The following is a 23379-nucleotide window of genomic DNA, read 5'->3' on the forward strand; positions in this document are numbered from 1 at the left end:
ATAAGCTTATCTATATACCCCATCTTTCTAGGGCTACTCATACATAATACATTTAATATTGTGCAACAGGGCATTTGGCTACTGCTTTGATTTAGGGCTTAAAAAAGGAATTAATATGGTTGATCTCATGTGTTATGAATCAAGCTCGTAGATTAAGTAGAGGTCAATTGGTTTATCATGTTCAGCGTTTTTTTTTTATTTTACATAAACTGTTGACCATATCAGCAATAATTGCTTATAAAGGCAATATCATTACCACTCTCATATAACGATGGTTGTGTTTAATCAACAAAACCCCAATAAAAACAGTTAGAACTGATTGATGTCAATAATTTTTTGTCCAAATTATTTCTAACAATGTATAGACTTATTAACCACGATATTTAACCTTTATTCTGATATGTTGAGGTTTTAAAAACACAAAAAAAACATTGTATGCCTAACAAATCAGTCTTTAAACAATATATCTTGTGGATTGCTGGATAGATCATGTCAAATCAGTGGGTTTTTTTTTTTTTTTTTAAAACAGCAAAGATCTCCAAAATGATAAAGTCAACCTTTTTAATTCTAACCCAACTCAAAGAGGTCAAGACCTTTAAATAAATGTGCATGTATGATTGAATGATAAAAACATGTTTTCATTTATCAGTGTCATAAGCAGGAAATGTTATTTAATTTATCAAATAACAATGCACACTAAGCTCTTGTTTAGTGTTAACTGAAAAAAAACAAAACAACCAAGGAACTAACAATTATTTATCAGGTCTAGACAAGCACTTTTTTGTTAGAAACAATATAATATTAAAATGTCATGTTTATAAATAAATTTGGGTGTTTTACAAGTTAACACCACAGCAAAAATATGCAAAGTATTTCAAATCATCTCATAACAATTATAGTATATGTTTATTAAATAAACAAATACTAACAAACAAAATAATACAATATGAATATCAATAAAATGTAAAATGTTTTTTTTTATGTATATCAATACAAATATACATATATATGTGGCCGGTCACATTTAACCAGGTATTAAGTATATAAAAAATAACTGACTATCCTGTTGTCACGTAAGGCTATATAAACTTATATAATAGTAGAATATAGATCAATCAGAAAGCTTGGTACTCCCATCTGCTTATTGTTAGATTAAGTTATACAAATTACCTAGAAAGATAGATTTGTTGTTCAAAAATATTGTAATTATTTTGGCCGGATGTTTTTTCTATTCCAAATTTGAAGGTACATGTACTATCACTGCAGGTAGTGCAAGATACTAAGGACTAAGCAGATAACAGGACAGGATTTCAATACTATTTCATTTATTTTGAGTTTACAAATCTCTGCCCATAATTTTCTGGATTATAAGAAATATATTAAAAATAATTGTTTTATAGTTGACCAGATTACCATAACTATGAGCAGATCTATCTTTAAAACTTTTAGAAATTAACACAACAACAAAAGGATCTGAAGAGTCACCATGGTACATGTAACTAAAGAATATTGATGCTAAAACAAAATCTGGTAAAACAAACTCCCATTAATAAATTATTGCCTCAACTCATATTTGAATTTAATGTAGCAGTCTTGATTTTGTTTAATGAAATAATATATTTGCTTGTTCCTTTTGGTTTCAGCTATTTTGTAACTTAATAACTGGCTGGGTGTGACTGGTTACCACATATAAGCCATTATTGTCATTATCACTATTTATATTAGACCAAATATTATACCCAGTTATTGTCTCCCTCTCTCTTAACAACTCAATCTAATCAGCATTTAAAATAGACAAACAATCCCAGCATTTCGATTTTTATATGAAAACCTTAATTTAGTAGAAATATTGATCTGAAATTAACAGATCCAGAAAATCACTGTACAGTAGGACTAAATTTTAATATTTGTCCAAAGCGTTCTCAGCTACTTTCTCAATTTCCAGTAACCAAATCAAATTTGATCTAATTTTTCCAATGAATTCGGAACTATTTAATAGATGGGTACAAATGGAATATTTAGATAACTTACGCCAACACGTTTCCAGTCGCTCATGTATTATCTTATTGCTATCCAGAAGACACAAAAATAGGCATAATAACTGGTCTATATATTAAATACATATTTATATCAACTATCGATATTAATTTGTACAAAACAATAGAAAACATGATCTATTATCACTTCTAATAACAACACAACAATATAACTAATCTACTCCTACGACTTACAGTCATTAAATATACAATCTAATATATTCATAATATATAAAAAAATAAGATTAAGAAATAAAATAATAAACTAAAAACTACATAATGTCAACAAAGAAAAGAAGATTCACGTAAATAATTTCTGTCCTGAAATTTGTGATTAATTCTCTCAATCCCTACCGATTTCTTTTCATTGAAAGGTAAATATTTTCTTCTAAAGTTCTACTACTAAACCACTGAAAGGCATAGGGTAACTCCTGATCAACATTGTAATGGTATGTCAGTTTGAAGCTAATAAATAAGTCATCATTTTCTATGACCACTTAATATACAGTTTAAGAGTAGGATTTGGGTAAATTTGAACCTGAATTTATAAATTTTGGTGGTTTATTTCAGCTCCTGTTGGGAATCACACCTGGATATTCTAATCTACAGTAAATGGAAACAATAAACCAGACAGATATTTTGATAAGCAGATTGCATACTGAAATGTATCAACCCTGTGTAGAATAAATTTTATTGGTTCCTCTGACATGTAACTACTCAAAACTTCAAAGTCTCAAGTGATAAAATACAATCCTGTTCTATTGCAACAAATTCAATAACTACAATCCTGCTTTTACATGTAACTCTTATGGACCTACAATGAATTAAATCAGTCAGTTATCTGGACAAAGTCAAAGTACCTGTTACTTATTAAATTCATTGTACTCCATTGGTATCATCTTCCACAGGCAAGGTGTATAATATTTATGTTATCACCAAGTGATTCTGTCTGAAATTGAGCAATGCTAATCTTGCTCCCATTTGCAAAAGAGAACAGTAATCTGTAATCCAACCATAATGAAGTGAAAAACTGCATGGGGGTGAGTTCTTCTCCACCTTTCACCCCCGGTTAATTGTTTAAGATAGACATCTGACTGATTTGTTTCATATGAATATTTTGTCAGCTTATTGTAAATTGTAAACAATTATCACTTTTAATTATATTAAATTATCTGTTAAAGTGCATGAACACGGCATGAGTTATGTATTAAGACAATAGATTTATATCTATACATCAATGAAACTTGAACAAACTTCAGATACCTGAATGACACAACTATTTATAAATCTTGGTTTTGAAAGATCTTGGGTTTCCTGAATATTTTAACACAAGCTCTTGGGGTTACAAATTATTTATTTTTATGTTGGATGTAATAGTAATAATAAGAGATATTGGTTTTCTCAGAAACAGTTTATATATCATTAGATAGTGGAGATATTGGTTTTATTCATTGTACATACCTCTGGTAGTATCTTTAAATAGACGTCAGTTTATTTATACAGATTTCAATGTATGATATACTTCAAATATACAACATGCTAAATGATGAATTTTTAATAACATGTAATGACTATCTAACTATGAGGTATACCATTTGGGAATTAAAATTGAACGCATACTCTGCTAAGTTATTGATGAATGGTTCTCAAATAGTGTATAAATTTACTAATTAATCTGATGTTTTATTGTTAATCTGTGCATTGATAAAAAGAGTACAGATTGTGGTTTTGGTGTTAAAATTGAACCAAATTTGTGAAGTGCCTTTTCTGCAAATGGCTACCTTTAGCCAAATTTAACATTTGAAGGAGCATCCAATGCATGTCCATGTACTGTACCTTATACATTAATTGTGTTTGATAAATAAATACTGTTATGTTATATACATGTAGTATGAAGAACATACAGAAGTTGAATTCCCAAATGGTGTGACTCAGTATATATGTATGTATGATTTACTATTTCAAGTGCATTAATTTAAACTATATTATTTTCTTATGACAATGACAATTATAAAAACTAAATAATAAATTCTAAACAGAGTTTTAGTAAACATTTGTGACTCGTGGCTCACGCATCCAGACAACAGCAGTCTAAATGAGTAAAAAGCTGCCAATTGTTCACATGGCCCAGCCACGTTTATGAAGTTTACATGCACACACAGCTTTAAAAACTTCTTCTAAGGTAACATAAATACCATCTTTCCAGTTCACATCTAAATAATGATCATTTATCTTTTCCAAATGGGGTGTGCCCTGGATCAGAACCCCGTAAAGACAAGGTATGCTGATTTTATCACAAGCAACAACTGGTCCATTCCACGGATGACGTGCCACACAAAACCGTTTCAGAGCTGGCATGTTCAATCCACTGAGGTAGAAACCACGACTCTGAGAAATGTCTAAATATTGCAAGGATGGAGATGATAACGTATAAAAGAGGAGTCCAGCTCCACTTGGTGTCCAAACCTCTAACAATAACTGTTTCAAACTAGGCAGGTTTCCTAAAACACGATCTAAAAGTGCTTGATTCAATCCTTGAAAAACAAAATACTTCTCTAAAACCAACGTATGAAGATTTTTCAACCTTTTCAAATGCTCAACACTCGTTTCTGACCATCCAAATGGCATAATAAGTGTTCTCAAATTCGAAGCTATATTTGTGAAAAAGTCAAAAAACCAAACAAACTTTCTATGTCGTAGACGATGACGATGGATAACATCTGATTCACGATATAAACAATCTTCTTCCAGCCATAATGGCTGGTTGGGAGTTTCCTTCCAATTTAGATGAGCGTAATTCAACTCACGACACTGTGACATTCGTAAGAAATTCTCAATTTGCGGCAGGTACTTATCACTGGGATTATAAATATCTAATTTAAATTCTAAACTGTTAAGTACAGGTCGAATCTGACACAAATATTGTATAAAATGAAAAACTCGTGACTTGTATTTTTTATAGCATTCAGAAGTACACTTGTGAGTACAGAGACAACCAAGCGTAAAGTCGGACAGTGAAACATGATTCCATAGTCGTGGACTTTTCATCAAAAATGCCCAATCTTTACAGACACTTGAATATTTCCCTTTCTCAACGTTTTCCAAATAAGAAAAAACTTTCAGCTTACAGGCTTCTGGTAAATCTTGAAAATAAAGACTTTGATCTTCCATTTGAGTAGGTAAGTTAGTCGAAGTCATGTCACCTGTTGGAAACATAGAGAAACTGGAACTCAGGTGTCGGTGAGAACCAGCTAATGACCCTGGTTCTAAAATTGGTGATGGTGTTTTTATCTTGGATCGGACTTTAGTAGGTTTACAACCTGCCTTTTTGATTTTTACTTTTTTTTCCATCTCTGACAATAGCCATCCATGCTACATGTAGTAACCACCCTAAAATTGTAGTAATTAAAAAAAAAATTAACAGAAAATATTTACTTTTTATCCCACATAAAAAAATAGCCACACAAAACGTAGAAATATGCCCACACAGCAGCAATGTCTCAACACCAGTTTATCTAGATGTAGAGTTACAGTGAGTGTGGTTAGACAATTATTGTTGGGAACAATCTGATTTACATTTTGTACCCTCCCTTTTGAAGTGTTAAATCACCACTGAAGATGCTTGGGAGGATCCATGAAACCTACGGTTCACTTTCTTAGCTATAGAATGTGGTTTGTCTGGAATCCATGGAAACAGCAAAAAACTATGAGTTTTCTTGGGAAAATAAATTCATGCTAAAAAGAGATATTGATAATCCCAACTGTTGATTAAAAGTAGAGGCTATAAGCAACATTTCAACACCAAATATCATCTCGAAGTATTTTAAAATCTTTGTTCATTATTTACCCTCAAACAAGATTTGTGTTTTAAAATACACACCACTCATGGAGAACTTAACTATTTGTTGTATGATTAATAAATAAAGAATGATCAAAACTATGAGTTATTAACTGTTTATTACAATATAAACCCCTAATTTCATCGGCACCTACACGAATCATCCGATGATATAGCTTCCTGTCTTTGACAATGTTGGGCGAATCACGCGACAATTCCCCACCTTTTCTATAAGGGGTAAAAATACGATCTTCTTTTGGGAACTTATTTGTTTGTTGTATTATTAATTGATAAAGTATCTCCCATTTTATTTTGACCTCGCAAATCTTAAAATATAAATACGGTTTATAAACTGTAGTGGCTACGCAATCTATGTACATGTTACTGTGAAAACATGCAGTGATTACTACCCTGTAAATACTACATGAGAATGATAATATAATTATTTTACCATAGTTTACGAACATGTAAGAAATTAACAGGAAGACTATTTTGTAAATATGCAGGTATACCTTTCATCAAAATTTGTAATAAAAGGTTCTATGCTGAATTACATACAACCGAATTACACCATCCCCCTGTGAACAGCTCATTGACTGCGTAATGCGTATCGGCATTGGATTTATTGAGAAAATATCAAATCTCTGAAGGGTGACACTGTTTAAATTCCACAACAATGTATGTTTTATCTTGTAAGATTCCCTTGAATATATCTGACAAAAAAGTGTTCGGCACCCACGATAAATTTACTACGCCCGTTTTCAAGACTTTGTTGAACCTTCAGTCATGGGGTTGAACCACGATAACAAAAAATTTTGATTGCCTAACGGGCATGGTCCTGTCAATATTTGGTTTCCTGTATTTTTCTTATGGTTATGACCTTGTATCCATTGGGTGTTAGAATAGTTAGATTTCAAATTATAGAGCTGCTCTAGAATATAGAAGATAGCAAATAAAGTTAGAATTCATGAATGGTAGCACAAGACAACTCATACAAAGTTAGAAGACAACTCATCCCAAGATATCAGCTATACTGAAACTCATACATAAAGATAAGGATATGTCATATTCTGACGAATTTCTATCAGACAATGATATGGAAACAATCAGCATGACTGGGGCCAACATTTTCAGTCACATGTATGGTCCAAAGAAGGAATTGAAATGTGTACGCTATGCTAAGTATACAGAGCTTAGATTTAAAACAACAATATCAATTTTATTAAAACAACAATATCAATTTTAAGCCAACACATTTTTATAACAAAATCAGAATGGTCTTCAAAGAAAGCAATTGTATTAAAACAAATATAACTAGCACTTATATTTGTTGGGATGAGTTGTCTTGTATCTCGACCCATGTTTTAAAGTTAGGATGAGTTGTCTTTCATCTAGGGATGAGTTGTCTTATATTGGGATGAGTTGTCATGGGATGAGTTGTCTGTATACCCAATCTATCGTACTTTCATTTTTCGAAAAAATATCGAAAATCTACCGATAAATTTGTCCTTTTCCTCAGACAAAATGACAGACCGTTTCACCTGACAATTTGCGGAATTCGATTGGACATGGTTGAGCGGTATACAGACAACTCATCCCAAAGACAACTCATCCCAATATAAGACAACTGCTTTCTTTGAAGACCACACAGACCATTCTGATTGTGTTATAAAAATATGTTATCTTAAGATTGATATTGTTGTTTTAATAAAATTGATATTGTTGTTTTAAATTCTTTTAACTTTTGGGCGCTCCGTATACTTATCATAGCGTACACGCTTCAATTCCTTCTTTGAACCATACAAGTGACTGAAATTGTTGGCCACAGTCGTGCTGATTGTTCCCATATCATTGTCTGATAGAAATTCGTCAGAATATGACATATCCTTATCTTTATGTATGAGTTTCTGTATAGCTAATATCTTAGGATGAATTGTCTTCTAACTTGGGATGAGTTGTCTTATATTGGGATGAGTTGTCATGGGATGAGTTGTCTTTGGGATGTGTTGTCAGGTATTCGGTTGAGCAGGCATGGTACTTTTAGCGATTCCGCATATTGTAAATCCACTTTTAAACAAATACATAGGTTACTTATTAATGATAAATAGGTATTAGGGGAAACTTATTATGGTAAATCTTTTCATTTGTGTATATAGTGGCATTACTGGTATGTAAGGGATATATTTTCATATCACATTCGCAGTGCATCCTACTGTGAACCTATGAGTATGATATTTCTGACTATTCTGAGTCTGAAATATGTATTTATTTGGGATCACAAACAAGAAAATATATCTTTCACGCCCAAACTTAAATGTTCATATCAGTTGTCATAACTTTTGTTTAGTCTTAATGCATTAACTACCCCGTACATATAGATGTCGAAGCAATGAAAAAGGTAAAATTAAATAACGCGACGTCACTGCGACGTAGGAATTTTGCTTGGCATCAAAATAATTATCATAAAATCGGATTACGATACATGAGGGATATTTTATTTGACAGCTCTTGGTGGGCAATGCATTGCACCATTTCTGTTATAGAATTAATATTAAACCATTGACAATGAAGTACAGCGGTGAAATGTAACGGTTATTTACCTACAACCGCTCAAAATCACAAACGATTGTTGTGACTTCTCATTTCTCCATCCTCTACATCGGAACCATTTTTCCTTCGCCTGTCCAGTCTTTCTAAGCCTATGGTTATTTCCATGGTTGAAAAACGTCTGGGCAAATTGAGACTACGTCAAAACCGCAAACACCTGCTTCCGGGATTCCAATATTTTGTACGTCAACGAGACTTACGTAAACAAAAATAAAATCTTTGTTGTACGGTGTACTTGAGAAATTTGTCTAAAACAATAAACAAAATTGTATAAAAGCTAAATTTCTATCGACATTAAACTTTTTTTTATTCATCATTTTATTTTTAGAAATCGTAATGGTAAATATTACATCATATCCGCTTTGTTTAGACTCGATTGTCCTACAGAAATATTTCTATAGAATTAAAAAACAGAAAGCCGCATGATCCTGACTACCTGGCGGGAAACCCCTTTTGTACAACTTAGGGAGAAAGGTGATTGTTTATGTATTTTGGCGATTGTATTTTGCTATAATTTCGTTTTAGTTGCAATTTATCAGGAAATTCTAGATTGCGACCATAATTAAACTTTCTTTATAAATTAATAGTATGGGTAATGAAACCAGTCAAAACGTCACTTACAGCGACAAAATCAACAACGATGTTAAACTTACTTGGAAAAAAGTGGGAAGTCCATTTCCGTCAGTCGGAAGGGAAGGGCAGACGGCATGTTCCTTAGGATCCAAAGTTTATGTTTTTGGCGGTGTTTTACCTGGTGGAGATGAAGTGATAGAATCAAATGAATTATTTTTATTTGATTCAGGTAGGTCTACTGGAATTGGTATCCAGCCCACTCGGACTAAAAAAAGAGGCCACTCGGACCAACACAAAAGACTACTCAGACCAAACCAAAATTGAAAAGAATAAGATCACTCGAACCAAACCACTGGAAGAAACAACTAATTTGCGACGTCTACTTCAATGGCGCGAGTCTTGTTAAAAAAATCTGTAGTCTTCGGATGACACGGAAAACTGTGGATGACACGAAAAAAACGTGGAATGCAGTAGCAGTATGCAAAACAAGCGTAGTAATTGTGCCGAAAAATTGCACATTCAAACGAGATAATTTAAATTAAATCGTTCAAACGAGATACTAATTCATTCAAACGAGATCCTAATTTGTTCAAACGAATTACTGACTCATTCAAACGGATTAATATTTAATTTTTGTTTGGCACTAATTGACTAATGGGCCTTCGTAGCTTAGACCACATTTTACGATTCGCATTTTGGTATTCTAAATTGATTCTTATACGGAATTGATTCTTATACAGAATTCTTATATTTGGAGTTGTTTAGTTCCATTTCCATTCGGAAATTAAATCAACGATTAGTTTTAAAATTAATTATAGTGCCGAAATAATATCAATCTAATTTGTCTCATTTACTCTTGCAATGAGACTCGGTATGTACAGACTTTTGACAGTTTCTACATATTTTTACATTGGGGAATATACGGGTATACTGTTCTTATCTGATAGCCTAATTTTACTTTTTCTGGGACCTGTCCCTTTTTTATTTAAACGTAACTTTTGTGGTTCCCGATTTTTTGCCATCTGGGACACAATTATCAATTTATTAAAACAACACTTTATTATTGGTTCGAGTAGGCCTACTCATATTAATCATCAATTTATTAAAACAACACTTTATTATTGGGGGGGGAGGGGGTTGGATGACTGGGTTAGCGTGCGCGCGCTGTATCATAAAGTCTGTCATTGAGTCGACTGAGTGGTTTCGAAATTCCGGTTGTACGTGACAAGGAGTAGGGTCGCCTGTCCAACCTCGTGGGTTTTCTCCGGGTCATCCGGTTTCCTCCCACTGCTAAAGACCCCTACGCGCAAGTGAATTATGTAAATAAAATTAAACCATATGTTAGTCCCGAAATGACCTAGTTTGTGTCGAGTGGACGTTAAACCCCATTTCTCTCTCTCTCTTTATTATTGGTCCGAGTAGTCATTAAAACAATCACAACTATTAATTTATTAAAACAACACTTTATTATTGGTCCGAGTGGTCTTTTTGTTTGGTCCGAGTGGTCTTTTTGTATGGCCCGAGTAGTCTTTTTGTTTGATCCGAGTGGTCTATCAGTTGGTCTGACTGGTCTTGATCCGAGTGGTCTATCAGTTGGTCTGACTGGTCTTGATCCGAGTGGTCATGGATGCCTGGAATTTATTTCCACAAACTCCATTCATGTCTAATAATAAATATAAGAATGCCCTTCTCAAGCCTCCAGTTTCGTTTAGCGTGCTGAACTTATAATAATTTTAATACAGATTTAGACTCTAATTATTAAATTAATCAAAAATTAGAATATCCAATTTTAATATGATCATATTATTATTATGTGCTGAAGAGATGTGACTGTGATTCAGTGGTGTGGACTTTAGATGAGATGATCCCCGAAGCATTTTAATTCAACACTGTAATCGTAAAATGTAAAATTAATCTGATATGAATCTACAGATAACCTAATAATTTGTAACTTATTGAAAGTAATCTTTAATGTTCTTTTATTATCTTACAGAAACATTAGTATGGGAAAAGGTCCGAACAAGAGGAACACAACCACCTGGTCGCTCAGCCGCAAGTTTAGTCGGTGTAGGAGATAAATTATATTTATTTGGTGGATTAAGTCAGAATTTTGGTTGGTTTGATGACCTCTTTGTTTTTGATACAGGTGATAATATTTATTGTCTAGATGTTTTTTTTTCTATCATAATGAGCTAAATAATATTAATAATATACTCTTCAAATAAAGTAGGGGATATTCATAAACAATACAAAACTGTGAAAATGCACTGCTGTTTTTATACGCCCACATTTTCATGTGGACGTATTATGCCGTCGCCCCTGTCCGTCCGGACGTCTGGATGTCCGTCCGTTCACAATTGTTTGTGGACACTCTACAGGTCACAATTCTTATCCGATTTTGACGAAACTTGAAATATAGGTTTATCTCCAAAATATCTCGGCTGCTTTCGATATTGGCATGTATCGGATCGAAACTTCATGGATTATGGCCCCTGTTTGTACGAAAAATCACGTTTTTAGCTTGTGGACACTATAGAGGTCACAATTTTTATCCGATTTTGTTGAAACTTGAAATGTAAGTTGATAACCCAAAGGTCTCGGTTCCTTTCGATATTCGCGTATATCGGACTGTAACTTCCTGAATTATGGCCCCTGATTGTACAAAAAATCACGTTTTTAGCTTGTGGACCCTATAGAGGTCATAATTTTTATCCGATTTAAAAAAACGTTTTGTTATATCACCGTTACACCCTAAGGATGGCCGAGTTCAAATTTTGTGAAAATCGGCCCAAAATTGACAGACAAAATGGCCGCCGTTCGTTCTCAAATAGCGTAAAAATATGGTATGTCAAGATTTTGTTGAAACTTGAAATGTAAGGTTATAACCCAAAGATCTCAGTTCCTTTCGATATTCGCGAATATTGGACCGTAACTTCCTGAATTATGGCCCTTGATTGTACGAAAAATCGTGTTTTTAGCTTGTGGACCCTATAGAGGTAATAATTTTTATCCGATTTTAAAAACCGTATTATTATATCACCGTTACACCCTAAGAATGAATGAGTTCAAATTTCATAAAAATCGGCCCAAAATTGACAGACAAAATGGCCGCCGTTCGTTCTCAAATATGGTATATCAAGCTTGTGGACCCTATAGAGGTCACAATTTTTATCCGATTTTGTTGAAACTTGAAATGTAAGTTTAAAACCCAAAGATCTCGGTTCCTTTCGATATTCGCGCATACATGTATCGGACCGTAACTTCCGGAATTATGGCCCCTGATTGTACGAAAAATCACGATTTTAGCTTGTGGAGCCCATAGAGGTTATAATTTTTATCCGATTTAAAAAAACGTATTATTATATTACCGTTAAACCCTAAGGACGACTGAGTTCGAATTTCGTGAAAATCGGCCCAAAACTGACAGACAAAATGGCTGTCCATCGTTCTCAAATAGCGTAAAAATATGGTATATCAAGGTTGTGGACCCTATAGAGGTCACAATTTTTATCCGATTTTGTTGAAACTTGAAATGTAAGTTTTTAACCCAGAGATCTCGATTCCTTTCGATATTCGTGCATATCGGACCGTAACTTCCTAAATTATGGCCCCTGATTGTACGAAAAATCACTTTTTTAGCTTGTTCTCTATCCATCTCTCGAAAATGTGGGCGTATCCTGCCTGGCAGCCGCTGGTTATTAGAGGACGGTAACCATTACTAGTGTATGTTTATAACAGGCCTATTGCCTACACATGAACATAAACAGTTTATATGGGTGGCTTATCTGACGGGCCCCATTTCACTCGCAAGGAGATACCCTGTCAAAAGTGAAAATGAACTTTTTTGATTTTTGTCTTAATAATGAGTAATTGCTCCACCAATCCTCAGACATTCAGCAATTCGTCGTGGCATGCTCCTAATCAACCTTCCAATCACGATTTGGGGCAATCTGACCCACTTCTATTGCAGTGCCACGGCCAATTCTTGCAGTGTTGTTCATTGACGTTGACGAACCCGTCTCCGGATCATGTCCCAGACATGCTCCATAGGGGAAAGGTCAGGACTCATGGCTGGCCAAGGCATATGGACAATATGGTGACGCTGGAGGTAGTCATTCACGACACGAGCGTGGTGGGCACGGGCATTATCATCATGAAAGATGAAACGTCAACCTGCACGTTGAGCAAAGGGCAGAACTATCTGTGCCAGGATGTGGTCACGGTAGTACACACCAGTGACCCTTCAATATGCAAGTCCGTTCTGCCAGTCATGGTGATTCCTCCCCACATCATAACAGACCCACGCCCGAATCTGTCATGCTGTCTGACGTTAACATTAGCATGACGCTCATTTACACGCCTCCAAACGCGAGCACGACTATCTGTGAAGTCCAGAGTAAATCTGGACTCATCTGAGAACATTACACCCGCCCATCGACGATTACCCCAATTTTTACGCTGCCTACACCATTGATGCCTGTTTGCCATGTTCTGGCGAGTTAATGGAGGCACAACACGCGGTAGCCGATTTCTAATCGTTTGGGGTGTAACTCGAATTCCTGTAACTTGGTACAAATTTACAGAAAGCTGATTGGCCGTTTGTCCTCGATTTCACAGGACCTGTGTACGAATGTATCGATCCTGGGCTTGTGTAGTGGCTCTAGGACGACCTGAACGAGGTCGATCTTGGTACCGGTTCCACAGTCTGCTGATCACAGACAATGAACCCCTCCAACATGTATGGCGCTATAGCGTGTAGCAATTGCAGCTAAGTGGTTTTGTTGGGGCGATAAGTTCTTCATCTGTGAACATACTCTCAAAGCATGTCAAGTGTCCATGACTATTTATCATATCACAACCGGCATAGATATTTGCATTTCAATATCCCCTACTTTTTTTGAAGAGTAGATATGTATAACTAAAAAAGCTTGTATATGTTTCTCTTTACCCCTCAACTGATTATAACTGGCAGTGAACTTTTTAAATGGTCCTAACAATTTACAAGTATGAGCATAATCAAATAAAGCACTATTCATGGATGATAATTTAGTTTATTACAAGTTGTTATCAAGCATATAAATACAAATAATATAAATAAACTGAGAAAAAATGTATAATGAGAGAAGTGCAAACAACGAAATATAATCTGAACAACCAACATCCAAGACTGATGGAGATTGAAAGTAACAACAGCCTCCCATTTTTTGATGTTCTGGTATATAAAGAAAGGTTTAACATTACCAACCGAACAGACAGAAAACCCACCCACATTCACTAGTCGAATCACACAAACCGGCACAAAAGAAGCCATAATCATGATTCACCACTGTGACTAAAGGAGCTAGCAGAAACATGTGACTCTGAATTCTCACCTTACAGACATCTTCATTTAACGCAAACACATGCATGTACATGTATCCACCACAATTAGTCCACTTCATCAAGGCCACGCTATCTAACTTAACAAAAAATGCTAAACGCCCAATACAAATATCTATACTATTCTATGGCAACATCTACCAAATTAGAATATTGTTGATAACCAATTTAATCACTTAAATCTATACTATTCTATGGCAATATCTCCTACCAAATTAGAATATTGTTGATAACCAATTTTACATGGAAATAAATGTGCAAGCATCTATTTATTTTGGGATTGAGGCAGCATCACTGTGGGTTTGTTATTGTTATGTTATGTTGTTATTAAAATCTGTATTATATTGTTATTGTAGTTTCAAACAGCTGGTCTGTAGTAACAGGGGATGGAGAAAGACCATGTGCTAGAGATAAATTACAAGCAACAGTTGTAGATAAATCTATTTATTATTTTGGTGGGTTTGGTCCGAAGAGTGCAGATGAAGATATACTGGTAACTTTCATTATTTCATATTTAACAACACACAAGTACATGTAGCTAATTGGTGGGCAAGGTATTAAAATAACTGCAGAAAAATGTAGAAACATAGATGTACACCAACTGTAGTACTGTATTCATAGGATCAGCCCATCTGTGTTAATCATCCTTTGGCAATGGTAATGTATTGTAATGGCTGCATCTGAATAAAGTGTTTGGATTTGGGAATGATGTACATGTAGATATACATGTAAAAAGTCTATTTTTGCTTTGAGCGTCTGCTCTGATCATTGGTCTAATTTTGTGGTATATTTATGTTTAAATATTACAGGAAGAAGATAATGAAGAAGAAGATGGAGCTGAATTTGGATGGTTTGATGACTTGTTTGTTTTTAATACAGGTAATTTACCATAGTGTGAATAACAAACATGAATGGAACCTGACCTGCCTATTCAACGTTTTGCAATAATAACTGACACTTGTCTCTTGTAATTGATTAATACCAAATTAAAAAAAACCATAATTTTGACAAAATCTCACCGATAAATCCAACCAATAGGAAAAAGGTACTGTCCTTACCATGGTATGATACACTGAGAAGTTCGAAACAAAACAACGTATTGATAATTTACATTATAGACCGTAAGCAGTCTACTGGATACCTACTGTTAATTCCCTTGAAATTCAGTTTATTTATAGACAACAGTATATTTGTGTTTATTTAGAATCAAAGAAATGGAGTGAACCTATGCAGATGAATTTGGGTGTTCCGACAGCTCGTGCAGCACATGGTATGTGTACAGTTGGTAGAAATATTGTAATATTTGGTGGACGAGATATGGAGAGTAGGAGAAATGATTTACGCATGTTTAATATAGGTATGTAAAATATTGTGATGGTGTTCGACATCTGCCCTATTTTATTTCTGTGTTTAAAGAAAATAATTTAGGAAATCAGTAAGCTAGCTAGTATATTTACGAAATTATTATGTTTATTTCTTTCAAGTTTGAGCTCAGTTAGTATGTGTGCCATAATTTATAGTGCACGATCAGTAGCACCTGTTCAACTACAGCAATTTCATGAGTCTGATGGGTCCCATTTTAAACCAAAATGATCTGAATTCACACTATTTATCAGATTCAGCTGTCTTTGAATGATATACTGTATCCTTGTTCCAGTCAACCCATCTGTAGGTTTTATGTCAGTCGACCGTTGTATCCTATATCCCATAGATTGACACTATTTTACCCTAATCTTTATCGCATCCTCCTTGATCATATTTAAATTCAAGTGATTCTACTGAACTCCTGTAATTTATTGTCTTATCACCATGAATATTTTTAATAGATTCCAGAAAATGGAACACAGAATTGAAAGTCAATGGTCGTGAACCTGAACCTAGATCATTTCATACAACAACTAGTGTAGGTAATAGAGTAGTGGTTATGGGAGGTCGTGGAATAGAGAATCAACATTTTGCTGATGTACATATATTTGACACAGGTACGAAGTGTTTGTAGCCATTATCCTAGTTTTATTGTTAACTGATTGTGTATACAAATGTAATCAAAATTAAATGAAATAATAATTTGTGCTATTAAATATGGTACATGTATAGAAGATCAATATTGCTCACTAGTATATTGATTATGTAATGTGTTGTTAAACTTTAAGGGCTATAACTTAAACATAAATATTTTGGAACCTGATTTAAAGTAAGATCTATAAATACTTTAAGTTAGTGCTGGCACGATATATCCTCAAATCGATGTATCACGATTTGCACTTTGAATCGGGAGATGCTCAACCGATTTTTCACGATTCCTTTTTATGTTTTTTTGTCACTTCAGTAAGTAAGATGTCATTCTTAATTATCCACGTCACACATTATCCATAGGTACACAAACACTCTTAAATTGTTTTGGTCCTTATTTTGGTCCACATCAACTGTCTTATTTCTTCGAGATAGGCAGGACTACCCAGCACTACTTTGAGTTGCACAGAGATTATGTGAAATGACAATATCTTAGCTTTGGTGGATTTTTGGAGCAAGAACTGGGCCCCAAGCTCCAGTCATCTTGTTCTTTTTAGTTTTATCGACATGAAATTTGACATGCTTGTTCCTTGGACAATTGTGCATCAAATTACATATATTGATATGATACTGGTTCCTGATCCATAGTACGTCTGTATTTGTCATCAAAAATATGACTCAATATCGGTTATCTCATTTGTAAGTTATTCTAATAAAAACAAATGGATAAGTATACCTTGATTGAATATATTTTGTGTTAAACAGATTCTACTGAATGGCTACAACCAAACATAGATGGTGATTTACCATGTGGTAGAGGGCAGCATTCAGTGGTTTTAGCAGGAGACAGGGTTGTTTTATTTGGCGGTTCAGGCTCATTTAATCCAGAAATTATGCAATGTACAGAACATTTTACAGATACCTATATTTTAGATAGAAGTAAGCAAAAACAAGTCATCTTTTTCAGTAGTGTTAAAGGACTGGAATTATCTGACAAGTTGTCACAACCAAACCAGTGGTTGCCTTCTTTTTGCAAGAGATGAATGGAGAAGAGGGAAAATTGATAGGGCTCATCCTTTTATTATCCCAATACTTTTGCATCAAAATTGGACAAATCAGTTTAAAAATGGAATCTCTATCACACTTTCAATCTTTTTCGGGTAAGGGGGGCAAATCTCTGGAACGAAAGATACAGGAACACTGATTATTAAATGGGTTTGTGCTCTTGTTAACCCAGTGCTTCAAACCAAATTTGAAAAATCTGGTAAAAACTAAAGCCCCTGTTGCATTCCGCAGCATTCGGCAAAGGGGAGTTACTCCAGAATAGAAAGTCCCAGAGTTCGTCCTCTCATGATGTCAATTTTTCACACAAGTTTTATTTGTATTGGACAAGAATTTTGGCTTCTTGTCGAATCATAAACTTCGTACTTAATTAAGATTTTGCGTAAAAAGGCAGGGGCCTTAACTCAAGGAGTTATGCAAGTTTTAAGTTTCATCTGAATTAGACAAAAATTGTAGCCTGATGTTATTTGCTGTACATCTTTTAACATGTACATTACTAGCATTCTGCTGTTGATTTCCAAAAATACGGAGATTGTGTATACATGTCCCTTCTACGGGTGCAGGATTAAATAGATTTACCTTCTCTCTATTTCAGATGATATTTTAAAAGGCAGCTCTATTTCAAGTAACGGTACTACATCATAGAACCAACTCACCTCTTTGTATACACGTAGATTGTCACTCAGACCCAGTCAGGATATAAGGATACCAGTGTGGTAGTCTACTTGGCCCTGCCCTCAGTGCATTGCTTACACGTTAGCTACACTTAGTAAATGCAAGTCAAAAATCCTTGTATTATTTGATGGAAAAAGTTGACTTGACTTGTTTTTATACGCCCACGTGGAAATATGGACGTATATTGCTGTCGCCCCTGTCCGTCCATCTGTCTATCGTCCACAATTTCTTGTGAACGCTCTAACGCCAAAAGTTATTATCCGATTGTTTTAAAATTGATATATGTGGTTTACATTAGTGAGATGAAGAATCCTATTTAAACCTTGTGAACACTATTACTCCAAATGTTATCATCCGATCTTACTGAAATTTATTTAGATTAATGAAACAAAGAAGCAATTTCCGTTTATTACGTCTACAGTTATGGCCCTTGTTTCACATTATTGAACCTTGTGAACGCTCTAACGCCAAAAGTTATCATCCGATCTTTCTGAAATGTATATGCATTATTTAAATTAGTAAAATGAAGAAGCCTATTGAATTTCAGCAATTTCTGTTTATTACGTCTAGAGTTATAGCCCTTGTTTCACTTTATTGAACCTTTTGAACGCTCTAACGCCGAAAGTTATCATCCGATCCTTGTGTAATTTATATGCATTATTTAAATTAGTGAAACCACGAAGCCTATTGAATTTCAGCAATTTACAATAATTACTTCTAGAGTTATGGCCCTTGTTTCACTTTGTTCAACCTTGTTAATGCTGGATTGATGAAAATTATCATCCGATATGTATGAAATTTATATGCATCATTTAAATTTGTGAAACAGAGGTCTATTGAATTTCAGCAATTTCCGTCAATAATTTCTAGAATTATGGCTATTGTGAACCTTGTGAACATTTGAATGAAAAAAGTGATCATCTGATCTGTATGAAATTTATATGCATTATTTAAATTAGTAAAATGAAAAAGCCTGTCAAATTTCAACAATTTCTGTAGATTACTTCCAGAGTTGAGACCCTTGTTTCAGTTTGTAGAACCTTGTGAACCCTCAAACGACAAAATGTATAATCTGATCTGTATGGAACTGTCTTGTAAAGGCCCCCAATTACCTACAAAGGAATAAATATATGACAATCCTGGTCGACCGCTCGGACGATTTAGCTGATGTGGGCGTATGTTTCGTTGCCTGGCAACCTATCTTTTAACTAGACATTAGCTCACAGTTTCACACTTTCGCATAGATCCAAACATCGACAGGGATTTTAGCAGTCTAGGTCACCAAGAGACAATGCTTTAGGGATTACCAAAACTTGAATCTACACAGGTTGAATCACAACCTCTGTATCAGAAGTCCTTCAAATACATCAGTATATTGGATATTGTGCAGCACTGTACTGTAAAATCAAATTATTTGTCATCATTCATGAAAGTTGTTTTTGATTATGTAACAAGGAAAGCAACAAGCATAATATTAACAAACAAATAGTGACATTCATAATAATGGGAACACATTAAAGATCTGTAATTTTGCTAAAAGCCTGAAAGTACTAGTATATAGCTTTCCATGCTGCATGGAATCATACCTGCATTTTGAGGGGTCATAATTCATTTCTGTTTCTTTAAAATAGTTATGGTAACCCAAAGTGAAAACTATTATAATATAAATTTTGTTTTTCGTGAAGACTAATGGGGAGACAACTCCTGTTACCAATTGAGGAGATTATTGTCTCCCGCCTTTCGAAGAAAGCAGGGGACTATTAAAATGGGTTCGTCCGTCTGTCTGTCTGTCTGTCTGTCCGTCCTTCTGTCTGTCTGTCTGTCCGTCACACTTTTTGGAACACAATAACTCTCCTAATTAAGGCAACACAAATAAAATAAGTTGTTTCTCGGGCACCGCCCGCACGCAAAATTGGTTGCGCGTGCGGCCTATTTATTAGTCTTGATGAAAAATAAAAAATATGTAACGCCCGCCCGAACATCGATAAGCAAGTCATAAAAAGAATATGCCGCATGTATCTACATGCCCCATACGTGAATATCCATTCAAATGTATTAAACTGATTTAGATGCAAACGCTCATTTACAGGTCTTTTTTATTGATATCGAAAGAACCTCCATTTTTGTATCACGTGATTTTAATTACCTCCCCTTGTGAACTAGAATTTGATTCGTGTTAAACACCGAAAGTCATTGACAACAATGCAATGTATTTCAATCATTCGATCTTAATCGGCTCATTATTGCCGGCTTCAGTCGGCCCATGTTTGAAAAAATCCTACTTATAAAACAATGAATCGTAGAACAGGTTAATTATTATAACTTGTGGCTAAGAATACGATACGATGATAGTCACCATACCTTAGTCAGAATCTGGGTCATTAGCACATTTAACGGTAGTTTTGATAATCCGGAAAATAATAATTTGATTACACATTTGATGGTTTTACTGACCAGTTGTTAGTTAAATTTAAATAGTCATTCGATATAAACCCCAGATAGAACACCGAATATCCTGAGAAACACACCGAATATCCTGAGAAACAGTCATTTCCCGAATCCCGATGACACGTGACATGCATTGGTTGGAATTAGGTCAATCATTATAAACCAGCGATACTAGATTTAGATCTAAGTGTCGTTTACCGTGATGATTATTTTTGATACACATGCTGACAGAGGCTTACTCTTTAAAATATTGTCGTTATTATGGACGTCTATTAATAGTCGTACGGAATTTTATTTTAAACCAATTTTAATTATGGTTGTCACCATTACCATTAGTAAACTACATTACGTGAATTAAATATGGAAAATTATTTTCCTTTCAGTCAGTGTTCAGTGTTTGAGTAGACTTGATTTTTGGGTTTATGTTCTAAGTATGTATAATATATAACTGAAAGCAAAACCGTAGACGAGTAATGACTTTCTCATTAAAAAAAAAAAAAAAAAATACAAGGCCGCCCTCCCGCCCCAACAATTTTCAACAATAGCCAAATTTTATTTTGCACCATCCTCTAGCCAGAAATGAGGTAAAAAAAAAAAAATAAACCGCCCTCCCCCCCTATAGTTTCAGCTGTCAGTTGCCCGAGAAACAAGACATTTATTTTGTGTAGCCTAAGCTTGAAATTTGGTGTAGGGGTTTATGAGGTCAATGCCTTGATGGAGTGCGAAGATCAGCATTTTCTGCTTAGGGTAAGCAGAGATAAGCAATTTGATTGGTTGATGCTTTGGAACACGATAACTTTAGTTCTAATTAAGTGAGAGTGATGAAACTTGGTGTATAGTTTTATTACATCAATACCTTGACTAAGTTCGATGATGAGAATTTTCTGCTTAGGCTAACGAGCAATAAGCATTTTGATTGGTCAAGACTTTGGAACATAACAACTCTTCTTCTAATTGAGGTAGAATGTTTAAACTTGATGTAGATGTTCGTCTTGACTGAGTTCAATGATTAACATATCGAGCTAAAGCTAAGCAGAGATAAGCAATTTCCTGCTTTGGGACAAAATAACTTTGATTCTATCTGATAGAGAGTGATGAAACTTAGTGTATAGTTGATAATCAGTTTGATTGCTTGATACTTTGGAAAAAAATAGATGTGCTATTAATTAATATGTGTCATCTATTTATTTGGGGATTTCGGCGGGGGACATCAGCCTCACTGTTGGCTTGTTTATTTGGGAAACTTGATTGAATATTCAGGAATTGAATTCTCTCAGTCCCACGAATAGTGACAATCATGTGAAGGGGTGATTTCAGGCTACAACGCATGCACCAACTGCATAATAAAATATCTCAGCCAACCATGACATCTGAAACATATTTGTTGTGTTGAACTACTCACACTACCTGCATTGTAGGGACTGACAAAACTGTAACAGGGCTGAATTGCACGTCACTTGACTACAATTCTGTCAATTCGGGACATTCTGTACTGGAATTGTGCATCCCCATTATTTCCTTTTGTACCAGCTGTTTGTTGATCAATTTTTTCAGCACACTTTTGCATTCCCAAGTTATATTTTAAGTTTTACTATTTGGATTAGAATAGTTAAAAATAATATTAACTTATAAAAGAAGGCAAAATAAACAATGTGATGTAATAAGATACAGGAACCCAGGTGGTCAAGATTTGTATGATACTGCAACATGTTACTGTTAGGCATGTGGGAGCTATTTATTGAATGTTACAGAAAATAAGTATGGTTTGTCAGGAGCTTTAGACATTTGAATATATTCAAATTTTTTTTACGAGGAGGCTTATTTGGGTTTGATATATCACAACATATAATATGATTAGACATACAAACAATAATTTGCAGACTCATTGAAATATACATTTCAGGGAATTATATGATGACATACATGAAAATTAAATGGATGTTTTAAAAATGTATTAACATTTTGGTTATTCTTATATTATATTTAACAAAATATATTCAGTGTTTCTAACATTTATATCATTGTTTTTATTGACTGTCATTAAAAAAAACACTGTATATTCAATTAGGTTGTTACGTTATGCTATTAAAGTTTACAATATTTTTATTTGTGGTTTGTTTTACTTGTGTTTTCTTTGTTTTTTTTAATTCAAATGTTAAATTGTTACAGGGGCTGGGGTGGGAATCAAATGCTAAAACCCCCATGTGTATTAATAATTATTTTTTGTGTTTAAAGAACCAAAACAAAAAAAACCCACTGATCACTAACACAACTCCATCAGTAATTGGGGGGTTGGATGGTCGAATGGATAGTACGTATGGGCTGTATAATAAGGTCTGTCGTTGAGTCAGCTTTCGTGGTTTTGATTCCGTGGTTGTACGTGACAAGGAGTAGGGTCGCCTGCTCAACTTTGTGGGTTTTTTCCTGGTCCTCCGGTTTCCTCCCACTGCTAAAGCCCCCTACGCTCAAGTGAATTATTGAAATAAAAACGACCCCGAAATGACCTAGTTTGTGTTGGGTGGACATTAAACAACATTTCTCTCGCTCTCTTTCCATCGGTAATTATTTGTTGTCGGCAGAGCCAAAGTTTTGATACTAGACACAGTCACTTGGTAAGGCCCGTCATCACAACATAGCAAATAGTAAAAATAACTCAGAATTCAGAAATACTGATAGGAAAGGGGTTTTACATAGGCTAAGCTTGTTCCCCAATAAAAACATTGTTTATAAACAAAAAAATTCAGCTGC

The 23379-nt window shown here is 34.5% G+C and overlaps 2 protein-coding genes across 5 annotated transcripts; one reads left to right on the forward strand and one right to left on the reverse strand.

Annotated features, from left to right (window-relative positions):
• Positions 1–500: 500 nt before the first annotated feature.
• On the reverse strand, positions 501–8560 carry LOC126817355 (uncharacterized). Of its 2 annotated transcripts, none has more exons than XM_050544243.2 (2): positions 8475–8560; positions 501–5426 (listed from the first exon to the last, which is right to left on the reverse strand). In XM_050544243.2, exon 2 carries the CDS (start codon positions 5385–5387, stop codon positions 4155–4157), a length of 1233 nt encoding a protein of 410 aa, XP_050400200.1. In that variant the 5' UTR covers positions 5388–5426; positions 8475–8560; the 3' UTR covers positions 501–4154. The 2 variants fall into 2 exon arrangements, with proteins under 2 accessions (XP_050400200.1, XP_050400201.1); XM_050544244.2 differs by having other exon boundaries at positions 8479–8549.
• A 337-nt stretch (positions 8561–8897) lies between these two features.
• LOC126817356 (kelch domain-containing protein 1) lies at positions 8898–22735 on the forward strand. 3 transcript variants are annotated; one of them, XM_050544246.2, is made up of 9 exons: positions 8898–8955; positions 9069–9283; positions 11048–11200; positions 14790–14926; positions 15243–15312; positions 15638–15790; positions 16260–16415; positions 17212–17385; positions 18104–22735. In XM_050544246.2, the coding sequence occupies exons 2-9, from the start codon at positions 9070–9072 to the stop codon at positions 18151–18153; spliced, it is 1107 nt and encodes a 368-aa protein (XP_050400203.1). In that variant the 5' UTR covers positions 8898–8955; position 9069; the 3' UTR covers positions 18154–22735. The 3 variants fall into 3 exon arrangements, 2 of the variants coding, with proteins under 2 accessions (XP_050400203.1, XP_050400202.1); XR_007678982.2 differs by lacking the exon at positions 8898–8955 and having other exon boundaries at positions 8962–9283; positions 18104–22394; positions 22448–22735; XM_050544245.2 differs by lacking the exon at positions 8898–8955 and having other exon boundaries at positions 8962–9283.
• Positions 22736–23379: the final 644 nt, after the last annotated feature.

Source organism: Patella vulgata, chromosome 4 (genome assembly GCF_932274485.2).
Source record: "Patella vulgata chromosome 4, xgPatVulg1.2, whole genome shotgun sequence".
NCBI lineage: Eukaryota > Metazoa > Mollusca > Gastropoda > Patellidae > Patella > Patella vulgata.